The sequence below is a fragment of the Pteronotus mesoamericanus genome, unplaced genomic scaffold (assembly GCF_021234165.1).
Source record: "Pteronotus mesoamericanus isolate MK-2021 breed Mesoamerican mustached bat unplaced genomic scaffold, CSHL_Meso_final contig_101, whole genome shotgun sequence".
NCBI lineage: Eukaryota > Metazoa > Chordata > Mammalia > Chiroptera > Mormoopidae > Pteronotus > Pteronotus mesoamericanus.
In genome coordinates, this window is record NW_026555001.1 from 652,100 (window position 1) to 672,293 (window position 20,194).

The following is a 20,194-nucleotide window of genomic DNA, read 5'->3' on the forward strand; positions in this document are numbered from 1 at the left end:
GAGGAGAGCAGAGCCTCCTGAGGGTGATGTGCAACCCCCAGCATCTGGGCCTTACCTTTCCACAAGCCACCATGGAGAGTGCCACTTGGTACCAAAGGTGAAATTCTCCACATGCAAACTTCATGGCTCGCTCCAGGCACTGGGGAGAGGGAGGCATCTGGTCAGCACTCCCCTGCCAGGACACCCCCAGCCCATCCCGCTCTTCCAGGGTAATCACCGCCCAAGTCACTGCCCTCAGGAGGCTGCGGGAGTCCGGCACTTGGTTCTAGTTAGAAAACTCCAGGGGTTTCCTGTCCATGCAACTAGCATGCTGTGTTATCCCACACAAGTCTCTCACCCTCTCTGTCCCTCGGTCCCTACCTCCGTAGCATGTGAGTGATCTCACAGGGGAACGGTGAAAAGCGAATGAGATGAGAAAGTGGTTTCCAAAGTGTAGACATCCAATGCAAATAATAACAGCCGACATTTGTTAATATTGTACATGGCACTGCTCTCAGCTTTTTACACGTTTTAACTCATTTACCCCTCCCAACAATCTGGCGAGGTGGGTTACCTAATTTCTCAGAGAAGGAAGACGAGGCCTGAATGACTTGCCAGAGGCACAAGGCCCGTAGTGGCAGGGCAGGCCGACTGCAAAGCCTGTGGTTAGAAGGCCGCCAAAGCGCGAAGGCTCCTCTTCATCCTCCTGTTTGTTGTCTGTGCCCACCAAGAAAATCTATTGCTTCCCTGGCCTGGCCAGCCCTGGGCAACCCAAACCAGGGGCTAGAGGCAGATGCCGCCAGTACATGAGGACAAGATTCACTGTGTGGCCATGAGCAGGTGAGGTGGGGGACAGGCGAGGGACACAGGACCAGACAGCATGCACTTGAAGAGCTCAGCGGCCTGGGTTCATGTGCTGGCTCGGCAGGCACTCCCTGCACCTTCTCAGGCAAAACCAGCTCTCTGGGCCTCGCCTTCCCTGTGGTAAACTTGAGAGAACACCACTTATCCTTCCCACATTAAAGGTGGGGGGGTCATCTTAGAAAGCAACTCGCGGGGTGCCTGGTGTGGGCAGGAGCTTGGTGGGTGCCACTGTCCCTCCTTTCAGGAGCCCTCCCAAACATGTGGCAGGAGAATCTCCTGCTAAGAGGCTCATTCCTGTCACAAGGGAACAAGGGCCCCAAAGCCACCTTGATCTCACCTTGGATTTGAAATCTCAAAAATGGGCATGCCATGTGCCTTGCAGGCAGTGGGCAGAAGACAGGGGAAGCCTAGTACCCCTGGTACCCCCACCCCACCCCAGAGAGGCACAGCCCACTGAGCACTGCCCCAGCAGGGTCTGCCCAACACAATGTGGGTGTCTGTCTACCCAGCTTAGAACCCTGCCAGGAGGAAGCCTCAAAACACCCATGTCAGTCATCTCTGGTGGGAAACTGAGGAGCGTGTAACTTTCCTCTTGTGCTTCTCTATGCATTGCCATGTGTTACTTCCAAAAGAAAACACATAAGACCATGAGTAAAACCAAAAAACACCCTGCCAGTGAAGCGCAGCTCTCTTGGCGTTGGAAAGGGAACAGGGCCAAGCCTGGCCTCCCCAGAACTGAGCTGCACGCTTGGTGGGGGCAGGGAAGGGACGGCGGAGGACAACTGGTGGCCCCACCGGATTTCCTCTGTGTGCCACCCTGAGTTCTGGCTGGGGTGGGCCGGCCGTACCTCGGAGAGCATGACATACTGGCCCCTCCTGCCCAGCGTGATGCTCAGGAGGTCGTAGATGGCCGCGGCATTCCGCAGGCTCACCGCCCGGTCCTGCTCCTGCTCCGGCGTCCGGCTCAGCACCACGTCCCGAGTAGCCTGTGGAAGGACATGGTTTGGGAAAGCGAGGACAGAAAATAAGCAGGTGCCTGTCCCCAAAGGGCCCCGCCTTCCAGGCCCAGGCCCAGAAACAGCCAGCTCCTTTGTCATCCTCGCAAAGGCCCCCTCCAAAGAGAGAAAACCCTCCCCTCTCAGCCTGGCTGGGCCAAGGGAGCAGGTCTGAAGGCTCGGGCTCCGGGTAGGCAATGCTTCATTCTGCAAAATCTCAAACCTCCAGGAAAGTTGCAAGACTGCACCATAACAGTAAACCCAATGGGTAACATTTGCCACATTTGCTTTATTTTTCTCTCTGATATAATAATAATAAATAATTATTTACAGGAACAGGACCCTTCACCCTTAAACACAAGAGGACATTCTTTTTATAACCACAACAGAAACACCGATTTCAGGGAATGTGACACTGATATTACTATCACCTGATACCCGTTCATATTCAGATTGTCACTCATCCCATTGATGGCCTTTCCAGTTGCTTCCTGTTTCTCATTTGGGATCCAATCCAGGGTCATGCCTTGCACTCGGGTGCCATGTCTCTTTAGTGTCCTCTCACCTGGAAGAGCCCTTCAGAATTCACCTGCCTTCAGGACACGGGCATTTCTGAGGAGCCAGACCAGTTGTTTGGTGGAAGAGCTCCCTGTGTCGGTACAGTAATGGCTCACTCATAGACACAGCTTCAGAGAACATGTGAATTGTCTAGGACAGGTGGGTGGCTGCTTGATCACGGAGGTGAGCCCAGGCTGTGGGCCCTCGGGGCCCCCTTCTCTTACTCTGCGGGTCCGCCAAGTCCCTCTGAAAAGGACCTGCCATACTTCCTTCCCATCATTCACAGGTCTATCCTTGACTCCCTCCAACCATGGAGCTCTCTTCTCTCTGTTCCTCCCCAAGTAAACTCCTCCAAACTTGAGGGCTCTATGTAGGCGGCCAGAACTCAGGAAGGAATTCAGTAGCTCAGAGCTGCCCGTGGCTGCTCAGGGAGCCAGAACCACAGTCTGAAGGGGGAGCTCTGTCTCACCAAGCCTGAAATCTCACCATCAGGGATCCCAGACCCTCTCGTCCTGTGACCTGTGGCACGTGGCCCCGGTCCCCTTATGCCCATACCCTGGAGGCAGCACCCAGGCCAGAATGGCTGAGCAGAAGTTACGGGAGTCTCTGAGCTGAGCAGCAACGGGGCAGGGGCCCTGCCGCCCGACTCACACACCGAGAGCCGACGCAGAGCTGAGTTCTGGCCAGACGCCCCCACTGGCTGCTCCCAGCATCCCCCCTCCACCTGCCCTTTGCCCAAAGGGTGTCTTCCCAGCGCCCCCTCCCTCTGTAGAAGGCCAGAACCTCCTCCACACAGGACCTCAAACCGAAGACTCGGCCTTTCTGGCTGCACCCTTACAAGCCAGATCCCGCTGGTCAGCTCCAGACAACCCTTCCCGTCACGGACGGTCCTCACATCTTCCCCGTGGCCAGGACTACCACCCCCTCCTCCACGTGGCTGCAGAGGCAAGAGCCTAGTAGCCTTTGGACTGCGGGGTCTGGACGTCCTGCCGTGCAAACCTGAACTGCATTCCCATAAAGGCTTCTGGAAGCCAAAATGCCTGTGAGACCCAAGAAAGTGACTCACCCATGGGGGCATTTCAGGCAGAAGGCAGGCCAGTAGCCAGGGGTCCACAATCGGCGGAGGGCTGCCTATTGCCACCACGCACATGGACCAGCTCTAAGAAAGGGCATGGGAGGCCAGGAGACCCCCAGAAAGGCTGAGCACTGGTGCCAGCCCGGTCAACAAGAGCAGGTAAGAAACTCAGAAGGGTGAAGGGAGAGGAGCAGAGAGGGAAAGTACCAGAGAACCCCTCCTTCCTGGTGAAATCCACCCACACAGGCACCAACAGGAAGGGTGAAGGAATTTTAAGGAGATGCTTGGCAGGAGCTATTTCACTGAGCTGAGCAGGAACACAAAACTCCAAAACTTGCTCTGGGCCTGGCCATGCGGCTCCCCACTCCCCCACCTCCAGCCTTCACCTCCAGCAACTCCCCAGCTCAGGCCGCCCGGGACGGGGCCCGGGGAGGCAGCTCCCACGAGGCAGCGCTGGGGGTGCAGGGTGTAGGGAACGAGAGGATGGGAGACAGAGCCCCTACACTCAGGAGCAGCACACAGGCGTGCGCCGAGTGGAATCTGAGCTAGGATTCTGCCGGCAGAGAGGTCCTGATGGAGAGGGAGCAGGGCAGGCAGCCTGCGGGCTGGCTTTTTTGTGGGGCAGAGAGAGAAGCCCGGCTGGGCACATCTAGGATCTGGGGACCCGCCCACGCGGACCCGTCTCATTCAGGGCAGGTGAGCAGCAAGCTGTCAACGGAGGTCTCAGCTCTGGTTGGCCTGTCTCTGAAGAGGAGTCCCGGCCAGAACCCAGCTCCCGACGCCCTCCAGACCGCCCCAGGATGGAGTCAAAGTCCTTCCTGCCCCTACGTGTAACTCCCCCTGCGGTTCTCTATCCTCACCCTGTGGCTGCCCACCCACCCCACAGCCTATCACTGTTCCCTCTGTCACCTTGCAGGCCTGCTGCCTCCTCACCACCCAACGCAGGTATCGGCCCCCTCAGCGACAGCCCCTGACTCATCTGGCCAGGCGAGGCTGGACCCCCTTGTCCTCCTCTAACACTGGGCACCCACTGCAACCCTCACACACCCAACTGGTTCACCAGTTCTTGAGGCAGGGACCTTTCTCTAGACTCCCAGGCCCAGTACAGGCTCACACAAAGCACTTTCTTCGGTTCACATGTGTAGAAGGAGTGACATTTGAGAGAGAAACATTTCTGGCCGAGTGTGGGAACTTCCTCCTGTCCGTCCCAGACCCTGACCTTTAAGAACACAGTGTCTCCTAATGTGGGCCTCGTAGGAGGGAGGGGGGATTTCTAGCATACTGGGAAGGAATTGGGTCACAAGAACAGGAACAGAAGAGGGGCTTGCAGCAGCAGCGTCTCCTCGACCAGCAGAGGGCACCTTCCCAGGGGTCCTCAGGATGTGAAGCGTGCGCCAAGGAGGAAGCAGGGTTCCCCAAAGGAAAGCGGAAAGCAGAAGTTTGCCCTGCGGTTGCTATGGCTCTGGGGTAGGGCTGCGGTGAAATGCTCCAGTGCTTGCTGGGCTTGGCCTGTGTACGTAACCATGGCAACAGGGTGGGGTGGGGGAAATGGGGCAGAAAGAAGGAAGCCTGAGCTGTTGGGGGAGCAACAGGATGAGATTCAGGCGCAGCTCAGGGGCCAGCGCAAGCCTCCGAGGACAAGGCCCCAGACACTCTTGAGGACTTCAAGCCCCCGCCCCGGGCGCCCCAGCTGTCCTGCTTCTTCCTCCCCTAGGCTCACCACCCTTCAAGTCCCACAGGGTTCCCAGCCCCATCTGCAACCTGCCTTGAGCTAGTTCCAGTCACACTCTTTTCCTTCCGCCTTTTAAACAGCCTCACTAGAAAATTCTCCAGATCAAACACGGTGATGAATGTGAATGCACCTGCGACCCTTCAAGCAACATACGGACACTAAATTTCCTTCTCACCACCATGGTCCCTACGAGTCTTGGAATAATGGTGGAATATTCTCCCCTGGTTTCTCCCTGCATGACTGCCACGCCTACCCCCAGGCCCCCAGCCTCTGGGGATGCCGGGCTCCTGTTTGACCCGTGCATTTAATCCCAGGCAAGTTTCACGGGACTGTCCCTGCTCCTAGTCTGGTGTGCTTTGGCTACCCTTCCAGGGGTGGCCTCCCTGAGACTAAAGGAGACAAAGCCAAAGAAACACACTCCTCTCTATGTCCCAGCAGCCAACAGCTCATTGTGGCTGTGGTGACCCACACCTGGTCTCTGGACAAATACCCAGGAAGCAAACACGGGCCTTTGAACAAGGTCCACGAGGGAACGTGCATTTCCTCATGTGCGCCAGCCCCTGGGAAACTTAAGGCAGGCAACTCCTATTCAAACAGCCGTTCCTTCTGTGTGTCCGTCACCTCATCTGGCCTTGCAGTGACCCCATGGAGAGGCGGGATGAGATCACTGCGGACCCTTTCCAGGTGGGGAACCCGAGCCCCAGAAGGTCCTGGGAGTTAAGGCTAAGCCCCTGAGGGCCAGTTCAGGGTTGGCTTCCGCTATCCTGTGCTCCGTCTCTGCCAGTCGTCGCCTCACCCTCCACTGGCCGGACAGTAATAACCTTCACTTCTGTCCAGCCCTGTCTTTCCTCCCTAGGTCAGGACACAAACAGGACAAGAGAAGGAAAGGGAACTAACCTGTGGACACTTTGTAAATGGCATCTTTTAATTCTCACAATGACTTTCTCACGTACTACTGTCCTATTTTACAGACAAGAAGGCCGAGGCCCAGGAAGGCCAGGCAGGCACCCCAAGGCATACAGATAGATGGTTGGGACTCAGACCTAAACCTATTTTGGCTTCACTCCCTGGCTCTCTCCCTGCCTCCAGGTGCCTCTGAGAAAGTGTCCAGTAAGCTCGCCCCGGTCATTAGAGGGCCCGGCATATCTCTGCTTATGGAAGAGCCAACGCGAAATCCAAGGCAAGGCTTTCCCAACCTCTGCTTCTCTGTAGAGCACAAGCGCCATGGGCAATGTGGCCAGGGTCCCACTCAGCCCTGTTCTCTGTCACAGCCTCTCCACCGGCCAAGGACCCAGCCTCAGGGCCTTCTGCTGTCACCCTCCACTGGGTGCGCCAGGAAGGAGTCTCCCGGAAGCATCTGTGCGTGGCACCTGCCCCTCCTTGGAGGACGCCATCATGTTCCACTTAGGCTGCTGTCCCCCCCGGAAGACATAATTACCACTGGCTTTCAAGCTGCCCGTCCAGAGCCAAGAAACAACATGCCCTCTACTGAGGGACCCGGGCCAGGCCCCCGCCCTCCTGCTGCATCAGGCCCCTGCAGCAGAAATCACAGCCCTCCCTGCCAGCAAGGGCGAGAGGCCCTGCCCGCACTGAACTGAGTGTTTGGAGCCGGCAGTGTGATCAGACCCTTTGCCGTCGCAGAGCCGGGCCTCCTGTGACAGCGAGCCAGGTGCCAAGAGCTGGAACAATCTGTGCTCTTCTGCTGAGTCCCACGTGGAATCAAGCCCAGGAAGCACTTTATTTATTTATTTTTTCCCAACCAAATGGTTTCCTCAAACCAAGTTTTCTCCCAACCAGATCGGAACCTAAATGTTTTCTAAAATGACTAAATCGAACCAAGTATAAGACTGAGGCGTGTTGGACACCCACAAGGTACCAGGCACCCTCATGTTCATTTTCAGATCAATCTACTCAAATCTCTGCAAGAGAGGCCTTCTTAGCCCCGTTTTACAGACGAGAAAACTGAGGATCAGGAAAATAAGAAGCTTACTCAGGTTACGTAGGTTGCGAATGGCAAATTCAAGATTCAAATTGCCGATGCCTGATGCTGAGTATGGCAACAAAATTCATTTGTAAAGGTCACCCCCCCAACATCACTCACCACTAGGCCTTTTCTACCCTTTTGGGTCCCAAGAACCTGACACCTGCAGCAACCTTTGCAGCAGCTGAATGAACAGGGACCCAAGGATTCATTTTGCTGTCGCAGATATTTTTATATCCTAGATCAGTATTTTAGAAACGGCCAAGATTGCCATTCCTCCTGGTTTCCCAACTGTTTGAGAAAAATCAAGCTGGTTTTGATACATGGTTCTTTCAAAACCTAGACTATGCATTTGGGATTCAGAAGACTGGAGTTAATTCCTTCTGATTTGGGGACCAGGATTTCCTCCCCATTTCTGGACACACACTCCACCAGGTGGGAGCACAGGTGGGACAGGGTCTGAGAGCTGTTCATCCCTGTATCTCCAGTGCTAAGCACGGCCCCACATGCTACTCAAGCCAGACTGGGTGGATAAGAGATGGCTGTGTGGGTGAGTGGATTTTAAAGGGCTCTTTTGGTCCCAAAGACTCAAAACTGAATCCAAACCACAAATCTTCAACCAGTTACAGCTCATATCCCTTGTGTTTCCGTGGAAGCATTTGTAAGATGTCTATTTACCTCCTGGAAGACAAGAACTTGCCCATTCATTCTGATCACACTCAGTCAGCCCATAACAAAAACCATATCCAAGGTACCAACCCTGCCCACGCCCCCCGCCCCCCCACTCCACCCGGCAGATCCCATGCAGGCCTCTCCTCTGAGCTCCAAACCACAAAACGGGGGCTGCCATGCTCAGGAAACGTGCAAACACCCTTTCCTGGAGCAGCTGCCCAGGTGATCCTGGAGGTGGAGAGCTAGAACAACACCTCCTGGGCTGGCGGTGCTGAAAGGACATTCACTGCAGCCTGATGAATTCTGCAGGCGAAGAGAACCCAAGTAGCAGCCACAGCAGCCAGCTGCTATTCTAGAGGTTCCTCCCTATCATCTGCACGCAATCCCAGCTGGCACTAAGGGAGATGAGGAAAACCGTGCAGGTACATGTAATCCAGGCTGAACCTTGGTTCAAAGGAGGGGTCAGAGCAGGAGCCTGGGAGGCTCACACAGTGACGCCCACTCCTGCCTGAGAACGTGGCTGCAAAGGAGTAGGGTGGGAAACAAGTACAAGAGAGAAGCCAGAAGCGGTCTGGTCACTCAAAAACTGTGCTGAGCCACGGACACCACAGCCAGCCAGAGGTGGAAAGACCTCTGTAGATGAGACACCAAAACTAAGTCCGCTGCCAAAGCTCTCCCCCAAACTTCTAAAGTTTCTAAATGTGTGACAGGTTGGGTGTGAGTAAAAGGAAGCCAGCCCGCCAGCCCTGGGAGAGGTGCCTCCTCCCAGCGGCGGTGCACCCAGTGTCCGAGCACCTCCTCTGCTTCGCCCGCTGCAGGGAATTCCCAGGACACCACCTGGCCTGCAGGCCTGGACCCTCTGGGTCCCCAGAGCAGGCCAGCCAGCCACACAGCCTCTCGAAAAAGGGAGGAAGCTGTGTGGAGGGAAACCACGCATTCAGGACACTTCCCCTTGACTCCAAGTGTAGGCCATCTTTTAGCAAAAGGCATTCTTCACCTTGCTTTAGGGCAGCTTGAGGGCTTGGGGAGGAATAGCCACAATGGAAAGGCACCTGAATTCTGGTCCTGGGCACCCAGATCAAACAGAGGCCACAGAAAATTCTTGGGAAGACAGAGCCCAGCTTTGATCCCAGCCTGTGCTTTGGGAGCTATTTAGGGAAAGAGATGTGATTCAAATCATGGTTGCAAGGATTATAACAATGTGACCTTGACTAAGACACGTGCCTGTTCTGGACCTTACTTATCTCATCTGTAAGACAGGACCAAAACTATTACACAGAACAATGAGAAACTTAGTTTTCATATGGCCAAGATAAGGCCTACCTCTATGAGATACTATCAGTTTGGAACCTGGCACAGAAAGGACCTAAAAAATGTTCCTCCTTTCATCTTTGACCTCCCACCTGTGGACCGCACTGTGACCCTCAGCACAGGAAGGCGATGATAATGAGCCATGTTTCCCGAGACAGGTGACTTCAGTCCAACCTCACCTGAGGGTGTAGGTGGCGAGATGGCTAATCGAGGTGTGTGTGGGGGGCCCAGAGGGGGTCCTGGCCTATGTCTGAGGTTCCATAATTAGAAACTGGGGTCAGTCTGCAGTAAGCGTGCGGGGCCCTCTTCCGTGGAAAGTGTACTGTTCTCCAGTGAAAAGCAGATCTGGCCCTTGGTACCGCCATCGTCAGTCACGTCAGGCTGACCAGCTAGGTGTCCCCTCCCTGCAGCAACCACTTCCCCCTCACAAGCCCACACCCTGCAAACCTTTCAGGACCACGCCCTGGCCAGTTGGCACTCAGATCCAAATACCCACGCCCCTTCACTGGAACCCTCAAATCTGAACGGACCTGGCTGAGGAAGGATGCACTCTCTTGTCCCCTAGTCTAATGTCCCTCGTCCTATCTATTTGCCGGAGGATCTGTTGGGCCAAAGGTCCACTGACCAAAGTTCTCTAAACCAGCCCTGGCACCGCACGGTCCCAGGTATCCAAAGGAACGTTTGTATCTGGCTGCTCAAGGATCCAGCTCACGAGGTCTTAGTTTTTTAAACTTCACTTCCACACACCGCTATGAGATGCATCATTTTAAAAAATCTACCTCTCAACCTGGGGGTCCCCAGCTCACAACGTCTGAGGGGCCCCTCAGTCAGAGGACCCCTCCCCCATGCCACACTGTGGGGATGGCTCTTCCACCCCTGGCCTCTGTGGCTGCTGTCCACTCCCCCTCGCCCACCCCCGGACCAGTGCAGACATCTGCCATCCCCCCACTTCCTCGACCGCCCAACCGCACCTCTCTCCTCTGCTGAGCCTCCCAAGCCCAGGCCTGCGTGTGCTCATGTTCTTGTGTGTGTGTGTGCGTGTTTCCCAGCTCAGGCCAGGGAAAATGGATCTCAGTAAAAAAAAAAAAATCTAAAAAGCACTTTACACATGCTTTGTCCAGCACATCTTATTTCCCCTTTGCCTCGTTTTTCCATAGCACACAGACACTGGCACCGGGGGATATTTTAGTAGTTAATGAATTTATCCCCTACCCCCTCACTAGGATGTGAGTTGCAGGAGGGCAGGGATTTTTCTCTGTTGTGTTTGCTGCTGCTGCAACTCTGGCATCTAGCACATGGCCTGCCACAAGGTAAGTGAAGCTCAATAAACAGTTCTGCCAACAAGTGAATTCCTTTTACAAGCATGTTTACTCTGGGAGTGACTATCATCGCATAGGTGAGGACACTGAGGCTCGGAGGGATCAGGTGGTTTGTGGAGGGCCCTCGGCTAATGGGTGGCAGAGCTCGAACCCGAACCCAGGCCATGCGCATCGGGAACGCATGCTCCTTCCACTCCTGTCTGTGGTCCCAGGCCCGGCACGGGCTCCATGCATACTGCTGACCCGCTAATAGCCATCTCTTGTAATCCCAGAAGAGGTGGGTGGGGACTCGTTAGCTCAGTCCCTCCTCATTGGGAGGCAGGACCCAGGCTCCCAAATGCAGCATTGCGCATTGGACCCAAACCTTGTGCGCCTCACCCCTGAGTGTGTGGGGGGAGAGCAGACCTAAGGATCATGCTTCGGGGATGTCGCTGGGAGGGGGAACTCAGCTGGGACCTGGTGGCCTGTGCTGAGCCCCACAGCCCTACCCCGCGGGGCAGCGCAAGGCCCTGGAGCTTACCATGGACTCGCTGATGAGGAGCAGCAGCAGGGCTTCCTCAATGTTGTCCTTTGGGCAGTAGAGGCTGAAAGACACAAAAGACGGCGTGGCTCCAGCGCGGCCTTCGTGCAGCACCACTGGCCCGCCACGCCTGCCACACTGGCCCTTCTGCCCGAGAGTCGGCAGCAGCCCCGGTAAGGTGACCCTCTCCTGCATAATTCACAGGCACCAGATACCGCCTGCAGCTCTGTACCGTGCCCCGGAGTTACAGATCGGAAAGGCTGTAGTGGGCGGCCAGGCTGGAAACAATGTGAATGCTCCCGGGGAAGAAATGGCCCCTCCAGTGCCCAGCACTGCACGAATGGGGGAGGGCAAGCAGCTCTACTGGGCGGTCACAGGCCCTGCCTTCAGTCGCTGGCACACACGAGAGAGACGGGATATTAAGTAAGACAAGTAGGAAGGCAGGTGTTCCCCAAACAATTTGGGATGCCCTATAGGAGTGTCCTGCCAGCCCCCACCCAGGACCTGCCTTGTCTAGTCTACTTGGCCCCTGCTGATGCTGAGCAGCCTGCCTGGCAGAGAGCTGGGTGGCGGCTGGAGGAAAGCACGGGGTAGAGAGGCGCCCCAGCGGGGGCGGGACCCCGGGTGTGGTGTGCGACTGGCGGGGTCCGGCAGGGCCTGCAGTGCTTACTTGTCTCCTTCGTAGAAGTGAGGTTTCCGCAGGGTTTGCATGATGAAGGAATTCTCCTCTTTGCTCATGAACTCGGGCAGAGGGTGGGACAGGGGGCTCCAGTAGCAATCCTCGCTCAGCGAGTGCAGCAGGACCCCTGCCAGGTGCTTGGCGGCCATCTGGCAGAGAGGGAGGATCAGACCCAGGCACAGGAAGGCTCTCCCCTGCTGTGGCCAGAATGCCCCCGCCCGCCTGCCAACCAAATCCGCCTGCCTTGCAAAGTGCTGCCCCTCCACGGGGCCCACCACTCCACTCCCAAGGGGCCCCCTCCAGCACTGGGGTTACCCATCCTTTCCGTTGGCCTCTGACGGCTCCTACTTAATCGTTTATCCTCCTCCCTCTCCTAGGTAAGAGGTGCCTTTCCCCCTTCTCCTGGTCCTGTGAAGCCTGGCACAACTCGGGAGTATTCGCAGGCCTTTGCAGAGCATAAAGCCGCGGGCACAGGCAGCTCTCCCTACCAAATACCTTTCTGATATTTGACCAAAAATTCTAGAGTGAAAGGAACGTCTGGCTCTGATTTGGGGTGAGTGAAAGCCTAAGAAGGCGAGCCTGCATTGGGCAGCAAAGCGGAGTCAAGGTTATTTACTAAGATCAAACATCCCTAAGAATGAGCACCCCACCTCGCTAGGGTGTGGTGGCAGTAGGTTTCCGCTCTGATCCAAGGCGAGGGGCCCTCTGCAGCGCTGCGATGAGGAAGTTGCTGAGGGTGCTTCCCAGGCTTAGTGGGAAAGAGCTGAGACTGATGAACCGTGTGTGCCATGAGCACACGTGGGGACAGTAAAAGAATGGACACGACACATTGCCATCCCCGATTCAGGGGCTGCCCGCGAGGACTTCTGCTGTCTCCCGCTGGACCCCGGAATAAACCAGCTACAGCCGGCCCCCAGCCCCCAGCCCTGGGGCCTCCTCCACGTTACCACTTTGAAGTTCTGAGTTGCTTTGGTCTCCACCGTCCGCAGGACCTCCCGGAGCTCTCGCATGCCTTTCACGATGTTCCTAGTGGGAAGACAGCAGAGGCAGCGCCATCACCAGCCTAGCTCCCCAAGGGCGTCCTCATCAAACCTGCAGGCGCTGGGGCCTGCCTGAGTTTTGTTTGGAAACAATCAATAGCTAGAATGGAAGGTCAGTGTCGTAACACCAGGACCCTAGAAGGCCAGGACATCACCCATCAAAGAAGAGGGGACTCCTTCTCTCCAGTTCCTCCAAAGGGGACCAAGACCAAGGGTTTCAAACAAGATGTCATTTTGGCCCTAGAGCCTTGGGCTGCTCGCAGAGTTTCTGACCTGAGCCGGTCTCCAATCCTCCATCTTCACCCTCTGCCACCGGCCAACACTGGAACTCACCCTCCCTTCTCAGTCCCTCCCACTTGGGCCCTAGACTGGCCTGTGGCACCTGGGGCCCGGATAACCACGCTGACCAGGTTCACCCCTTCCAGTCAGCCCCCTGTGCCTTAAAATAATTTTTACACTTTTAAAAGTGTGACCCACAGTAAAAAAAATATATATTCGACATGGCAACCTGGGGTATATACACATTTTCCTCACATACAACTGAAGCAAGTTTCTTGCCATTACCTACCCCTACTACATGCAAGCCCCTCTGAGAGTTCTATTTTATGTCTCCCCCTACTCTCCCTTGTAAAACAAGAGGCCCACTAAACAGCTCTTGCAACCCACTGATGGGCTGTGGCCTGCAGTTTGGAACACTGCTTCCGCCGTCCCTCGAAGGGCTTACCCGACATGCAGACGTCATCTTGTCCCTCCCCAGGCCGGCCCCTCGGTTGGCGCCCTCAGTGCTTACTGAGCGCAGGTGGGGCCTCCAGCTGCTGGGTCTGCCCCCCCGTCTCTCTCCCATCTATCTCATCTCCCACACCCAAGTCCTTCCTGAATGACCGGCCGTGGTTTCCTATGAGAAGTCTTGGCGCTCACTTCTCACACTGCCTTAAACAGCCTTTCCCGTATTTATCCTTTAAAAACCTTCCCAATATCCCGTCCTCCTCGCCGCCTTCCCAGGTCCCTCGCCATGCTGTATCACTCCTGCACCGTTAATCCCTCTTCTGAAGCAAGCACATTTTTCAGCCGTCTCCTGATTACAGGCTGGCCCCTTGTGCCCCAAAGACTCCTGTCTCGCTCCTGAAGCTCAGCGCCAGCGCAGCCCCTGGCGCGCAGCATGGGCGTGGCCAGTGCCCGAGGACCACTCTTCTCATTTGTTCTAGGGCTTCCCTGTATCACAGTACACAAGGGAAAGCTGGGCAGATAGGCCAGCAAATGGAGAAAGGTCACAGAGGGTGAAAAGCCAAAGGTGGCAGCCAGGGAAGTCATGTGAGCCCCTCCTGCAACTTTCACACGTGAAACAAAGACCTGGGGGCTTCGGGGGCTGGAGCCATGAAAGGACAGGTTTGTAGATCAAGTCCCTGCAAGTTCCAAATATGCCAACCGCCAGCATTATAAAACACAGACCCTCGTTCGGAAGGCTGAGAGCAGAGATGAAGGCCTGTGAGAGGGACTCCGAGTCGCGTGACCCTCTCCAGCCTACCCTGAGCTTCTGAAGACATGGAGGGGCGAGTAGGACGGGGCACCGTAGCGTCCTTGGAGGCGGTTCAAGTCTGACGCTGCTGCTGATGGCCTCTGTGGGCCATGCACGGTCTCCTCCGCTATAAAGTTGGGCCTGCAGTTTGGGCCGGCGTGTCCCAGACGTGTGTCACCTGCGCCCCGCATTTACAATTTTTGCTACCAGCTGCATACCACCAGAGTTATTACTCATGGAATGCTTGTCTTTTATCTTCTTTTTACTTCAGTAGCTATCTTACCTTACTCAAAAATACCTGAAATCATGGATATGGTGGGCTAGTTATTTATTTATTTTTGCTAAAATAAAGACATTATTTACATTAAATACAGAAGCACTTTCAAAAAGTTTGTGTATCACTTAAAACCACCTTGTGCATTGCTAGAGCTTTTCGTCCTATACTTCGGGAAACATTCGTTTAGACCCTAAGTTCTCAAAGTCCCTGAACCAGCAGCACCAGCATCCTGGAAACTTACTAGAAAAGCAAATTCTGAGACCCCACCCTCTGCCCCAACTCCAGACCTGCTGATTCAGGATCTCTAGGGTGGGGCCCAGCAGCTTGGGTTTTATCAAGTCTCCAGAGCGTTCCGATGGACACTCGAGTTTGAGAACCACTGGTTTAGATGGTCCCCGGTGTCTTCCAGTTCTCCTATACTAAGAAGCCAGGTTCTAGAAGGGACAACCAGACATGGACACCCCAGTGCCACAGCCAGACCCTGAATCTGTAGTCTTGGAAAGGAAAGCAGCCCCTCTGAGTCCTGGCCTCCCCATTTGTAGGAAGAAGATTCCCCGTTTGCTCACAGAGCTATCGGGAAGATGCACATACGAGAAGCGCCAAGCACAGCAAGGCATGTGGTACGGGGTCACTAAATGTTAGTTATTTTCCTCTCCCCTTCTAATTTGGGTCCTAAGGATCATATTACTTATAACATAATCTGGCACATTATTTTGCGTGGACGTTCAGGAGCTAATGAGTAGGGGGAAGAGGGGGAAGTAGGAGGTCCTTCAGCTTTGTGTCCATCTTTCCTGTTCCCTCGTCCCCCGCCCCACACTGGGGATGTAGAACAGGATTCCCTGGTCAACAAACCGCACCCAGGGACAGACCAGGAGTCCCCACGAGTCTAACAGGAAGAATCTGCAGCAAAGGCCATTCGGTGCCACTGGGACCTCTGCTTTAGGAAGGAACGCAGAGCTGGACGGCAGGCCACCACCGGGAGAGCGACAAAGGACACAGAGGGCAGGGGCTCCCAGAGGAGCAGAAGCAGCGGGCTCCAGGAGCCCAAGGCTGCTGGAGAGCCCGCCATGGCCACTGGGCCAAATGGCTGTGGGCTGGGGTGGGGCTGGAGGCGGGGGCTGCCCCGGTGCCCTCCAGCCGAGGAGGCTGGCAGCTCCAGGGACCTGGGGGTGACTTCCCACTCTGCGGTCTCCCTGCCAGCCTCCTCCCTGGCAGCCTGGCCCAGGCTGCTCCCGGGAGCCCAGAGCCAAGAGGGACGGTGGCCCCTTCTCACTCCAGTGTAAGGGTGGCCCAGTCTCTGCCTTTAGTCTCCGCGTCATTGCCACTCACCGGTGCCGCCAGACCAGCGGCGCTGGCAGTGCCCGGGGTGGGGGCTTGAGGGAAAGGCAGACACCCAGAGTCCCTGCTTCCCCCAAAGCCCACACAACTAAGGAATGAGAGCTGCCATTTGAACAAAATCCTATGTCCTAAAAATTGTGTATTTTAACCATTTTCAAATCTATAAGGGATTTTGGTTATCAAAATAAGCTCTCAGGAATTCTTTAGCTACTAGGAAATACTCACCCTCAGGTGCCTTTTGGGTAAAGCCCAAATTTTATTACATGCACCCAGAGAAAAACTAACACAGAGGTCCTAGTGGCCAGGGCAGCACAGGAAGAGACGGGGGATCGCAGCGTCTCAGCACACCAGCCCTCAGCTGGTCACCCCTCTTGGGGAGATGGGAAACCAGACGGGGTTTCTCCCATCAGCCTGAGCAATCCTGCCCCGAAGTCCAACGCTGCCCGTGCCAGGTGGAGCTGGGGCTTTTCTGAGCCTCGTGAGAGGTCAGCTTGAAAGATCTCTTTGTTCTGGTCTCTCAGACTGACCTTTCTTAGCCAAGGTGCCACTTCAAACAATATCCTAACAGGGCCTCAAACAAACCCTGGCCCAGAATCAGGCTGCACGTGGGGAAGCCAGGAAGCCACTGATTCGAACTCAAGTGAAGCCCCGCTGGCCAGGAACAGGCAGAAAGGAGATGTGCCTGCAGCGAGGGGTCAAGGAAACCAGGTCGTCTTAGGGGGACCTCCGGGTGGGACGTGCAGGGAGGTGGCAAGCTCCTCAGGTCCCCTCGTCAGCAGCGGGCAGCAGTACAGATTTCTCAGAGTGCTTCATCCCATTCAGTTTGTGCAGTTTTTGGTGAGGTGGAGGAGGCAGGCTTTGTTATAGAAGGCGCTCAAGAAATCAATGTGGAATAAATACCCCCTGCCCCCTTTCCCAGCAGGAACATGAAAGCCTGAAAGGTGGAAGGTGCCTGCTTTTCCAGGCTATCACTTACCCAAGGGGCAAGGCAGGTTTACCGCAGGCACCTAGAGGTTCGGCCTTTACCCCTCTTTAACTAAAAAGACCCTTGAGAAAGACACCTATTTTTCTTTTTTAAAGATTTCATTTATTTATTTTTAGAGAAAGGGGAGGGAGGGAGAAAGGGAGAGAAACATCTATGTGTGAGAGAAACACTGAGTGGTTGCCTCTTGCATGCCCCCAACTGGGGACCTGGCCCGCAGCCCAGGCACGTGCCCTGACTGGGAATCGAACCAGCAACCTTTCATTTAGCAGGCTGACGCTCAATCCAGAGCCACACCAGCCAGGGTAACACCTGTTTTTTGACTTGGCATGTTTACACTTTCCTTTCCCAGCCATTAGAACTCCAGGACTCCCAGGACTCAACTAACTGAGTTTTTCCAAAGTGCCCACTGCACACCAGGTGCCTGGTCATCAGACCTGTTCTCAACTGGCATCCAGCAAGTACTGGTGGAATGAACTAAGAGACTGAATGAGTGGACAAGGATCTCATTCAGGGCTCTGCACTGAAGGAGTTCAATCTGTTAAAGTAGCCACACTCCTGATGTATTTAGAGCTCAGCAAAGAGTTTTGCTTACAGTACGTGCTCAACAAAATAATTTGGGGACTTTAGTTTGATTTGAAACAGAGCAGAGGAAACTGGACGGAACTGATGGCTGAATGGAACCTAAACAGACACTAGTGCACACAACCCTGACCAGAAGTCTCTGTCTCAGGGCTGGCACTAGAAACTGCGTACAAGAGGTCTCCAGTCAAAGACTCAGAGGAGCACGGAGTGTTGGCAGATCCCAACAGCAGAAGGGTTGAATCAGGAGACAAAGTCAGGTGAAGTTCAAAGGTTATCAAGCTGTTTCCTCCTCTCATAGACCCACACCATTAGTTTTAAAAATTAAAGCTCTCCTCTCCATCCTCAGCCCCAGGAAAAGGCTGTGACGCTGTCCTTGTGGGGCACTGAGACGGTCCAGGCAAGGGGCTCTTTCTTTTCTAATGAGGTGGGGGGTGGGTGGGTGGGGGCAATGGGTGAGAACAATGAGTAAAGTGCATTAAGAGAAGCTGGAAGAGCGCCTTCTTCCCAGTGGGACTCAGAGGTCTCCCTGTGTCCCGAAGTGTGACAAAGATCACCAGGTGGTTCTCCTGGGCTTTGCTGTGAGCGACTCTGCCCATAGATTCCCCCTGAGAGAGGCCCCCTCCCTGCCCCAGCACCGCAGAACCAGGGCGGCTGCTGAGAAGACACAGTGACTGCTGATTGGATCCAGCTCTCACGGGGTCACACCAAACAGCAGGCTGGGTTTTCTAAGGTGCCTCCCCTTAGCCACCTGCGGCCATAACTGCCTTAGTTGCTTCTCAACTCACACCTCACTGGCAAGGTGCAGCACGTGTGCGTATGGAAGCAAACACGCACACACAGCAGAAGGGGAGAGAGCTTCCATAAGGCTGAACAACCTGCCAAGCTCCTGGGAACTCCCTTAGAAAACACCACACTCCCTTCTCTATTGTTTGGTTTTGGTACAATGAGTACATATTGCTTTAGTATTTAAAAAGAATATTTTTTAAGAACGTGCACAAAACATACAGACTACCTGGTTCAACACACATGGCCTACGCTCACTCCCCAGCCGCAAGCCAAGAATGGGCTCTGCAGGGCTAGGCAGAAGGAAGAGAAAAAACCGCCCCAAAAGAGAAATGGGCCCCTTGCCCACTTCAAGGAAAAAAGCTAACTTGGCTCACGTTCTTATTCTCGGGAGATGCCCAGAGACTTGCTCCTAGTGGTCAAGGTCACAGAGGGAGGGACAGTCAGCTTCCAGGGCACTGCATTGTCCCAGCCCCTCTGATGCCTCACCCCTGGAGCTGTTTCCTGCAAAGAAGAACCAAGCCTCCCCCACAGCCAGGGCCCTGGGCCCAGCTACCACTGTTCCCCCAAGAATATGCCAGAAAGGTGCCCTCTCCTGGCAGCTGGCATCCTCAAAACTGCCTGGGGCGAGGCTCCAACCAGAGTACATGGCTGCCCTCTTGTGGCCAAGAGGGGCATCAAACGCCAGGCCGCACAGGCCCCTGTCCTTCAGGAGGGGGCCTCCCAATTCATGATTGTCCTTTCTGGCCAGCACTTACAGCTCCGGGTCAATTAGGAACCCTGTCACCATCCACAAAGCAACGGGCAGGAGTCATCTGGGGGAAGTAACTGCTGGATCAATAGGGCAAGGCTCCTGGAAAATATTAATGTCCCTCAGACACACTGAATGAGTAACTGGGCAGTCGTTTCAGACGTAGCCAGCATGAGGGAGGCCCAGGCTTCACTGAAGCTCAGAAGACAAGAAGCGCTATCTGGAGCTCAAGCAAATGTCACCCATTCTGCACAGGGGAGAACACCGCACCCTTTAGGTTATGCCAAACCCTTGCCTGGAGGGTCAGGGCTAGGTTCCCGGGAGCAGGCGCTGCTGGTAGCCATCCGGTTGGGGCGGAGCACTCATTCCTCAGCAGGGGCTCTTCCGGCCCCTCTGAAGGCTGGGTCCACACCAAGCCCAGGTGAGAACGCGCTCTGGCTCTCAGATTCCCACCCAGAAGCAGGTCCCACCATCTCCCCCTTTTCCTTAGGCCCCAAGGAACCTCTTCTAATACCCACGCAGCACCTTAGCTCCTGGCTCCACTCCACCTGGCCCCTGAGGAAGAACCATGTCTTCAGAGCCCACCCTGTCCAGGCAGCACCCCACCCCCCGCCTTTTCCTGCCCAGCACAGAGTGAGGTCAGATGGCTACTTTTGGCTCCTTCACTGTTGGCTCCCACTGGGATGTAAGCTCCATAGGAGGGGACCTCGTCCTGTTCCCAGCTCCAACCCCGCAAGTCAGGTGGGGTGCCTGGCACACAGTGGGCTTTTCTCTGGGCTTTCTTACCTTAGCCCCACCCTCCTTCTGGGCCCTGTTCTCCCTGAACACACCAAGATCCCAGCAAGTGGGGGTGAATGTAACCAGCAGTAAATGGTCCTGGAGCCCTTCAAAGAACTTCTCAGAGCTGCCCTGGAGGAGAAGACTCAACGTCAGCTATCTGGGTCCCAGCCTCCCTCTGACCTTCTGCTTTTCAATATCAGGCTAAGACCATGGTTCACAACTGGGGGCAATTTTGCCCCTTGCCCCATCCCAGGACAGTTGTCAACGTCTGGAGACATTTTTGGTTGTCACACATTGGGACAGGGGAGCTACTGGTATCTAATGGGTGGAGGCCACTGAAACCTCAATGCACAGGATAGGCCCCCACAGACCCAGTTCAGCCAGATTTGCCACCTGTCAGCCCTGTGACTTTGGGCAAGTACTTCACCTTTTCTTTTTTAGTAAAATGGGAATAGCA

At 55.2% G+C, this 20,194-nt stretch overlaps 1 protein-coding gene across 1 annotated transcript in view; it reads right to left on the reverse strand.

Moving 5' to 3' along the window:
• Window positions 1–20,194, reverse strand: part of TTC7A (tetratricopeptide repeat domain 7A) — a 113,386-nt gene that overhangs the window by 56,126 nt on the left and 37,066 nt on the right. The window contains exons 6-10 of the mRNA XM_054566908.1: window positions 12,633–12,711; window positions 11,677–11,834; window positions 11,007–11,070; window positions 1,692–1,829; window positions 56–139 (exon numbers count right to left, since the gene is read on the reverse strand). Coding sequence (XP_054422883.1) covers window positions 56–139; window positions 1,692–1,829; window positions 11,007–11,070; window positions 11,677–11,834; window positions 12,633–12,711 — 523 coding nt within the window. The remainder of the gene's footprint in view (window positions 1–55; window positions 140–1,691; window positions 1,830–11,006; window positions 11,071–11,676; window positions 11,835–12,632; window positions 12,712–20,194) is intronic.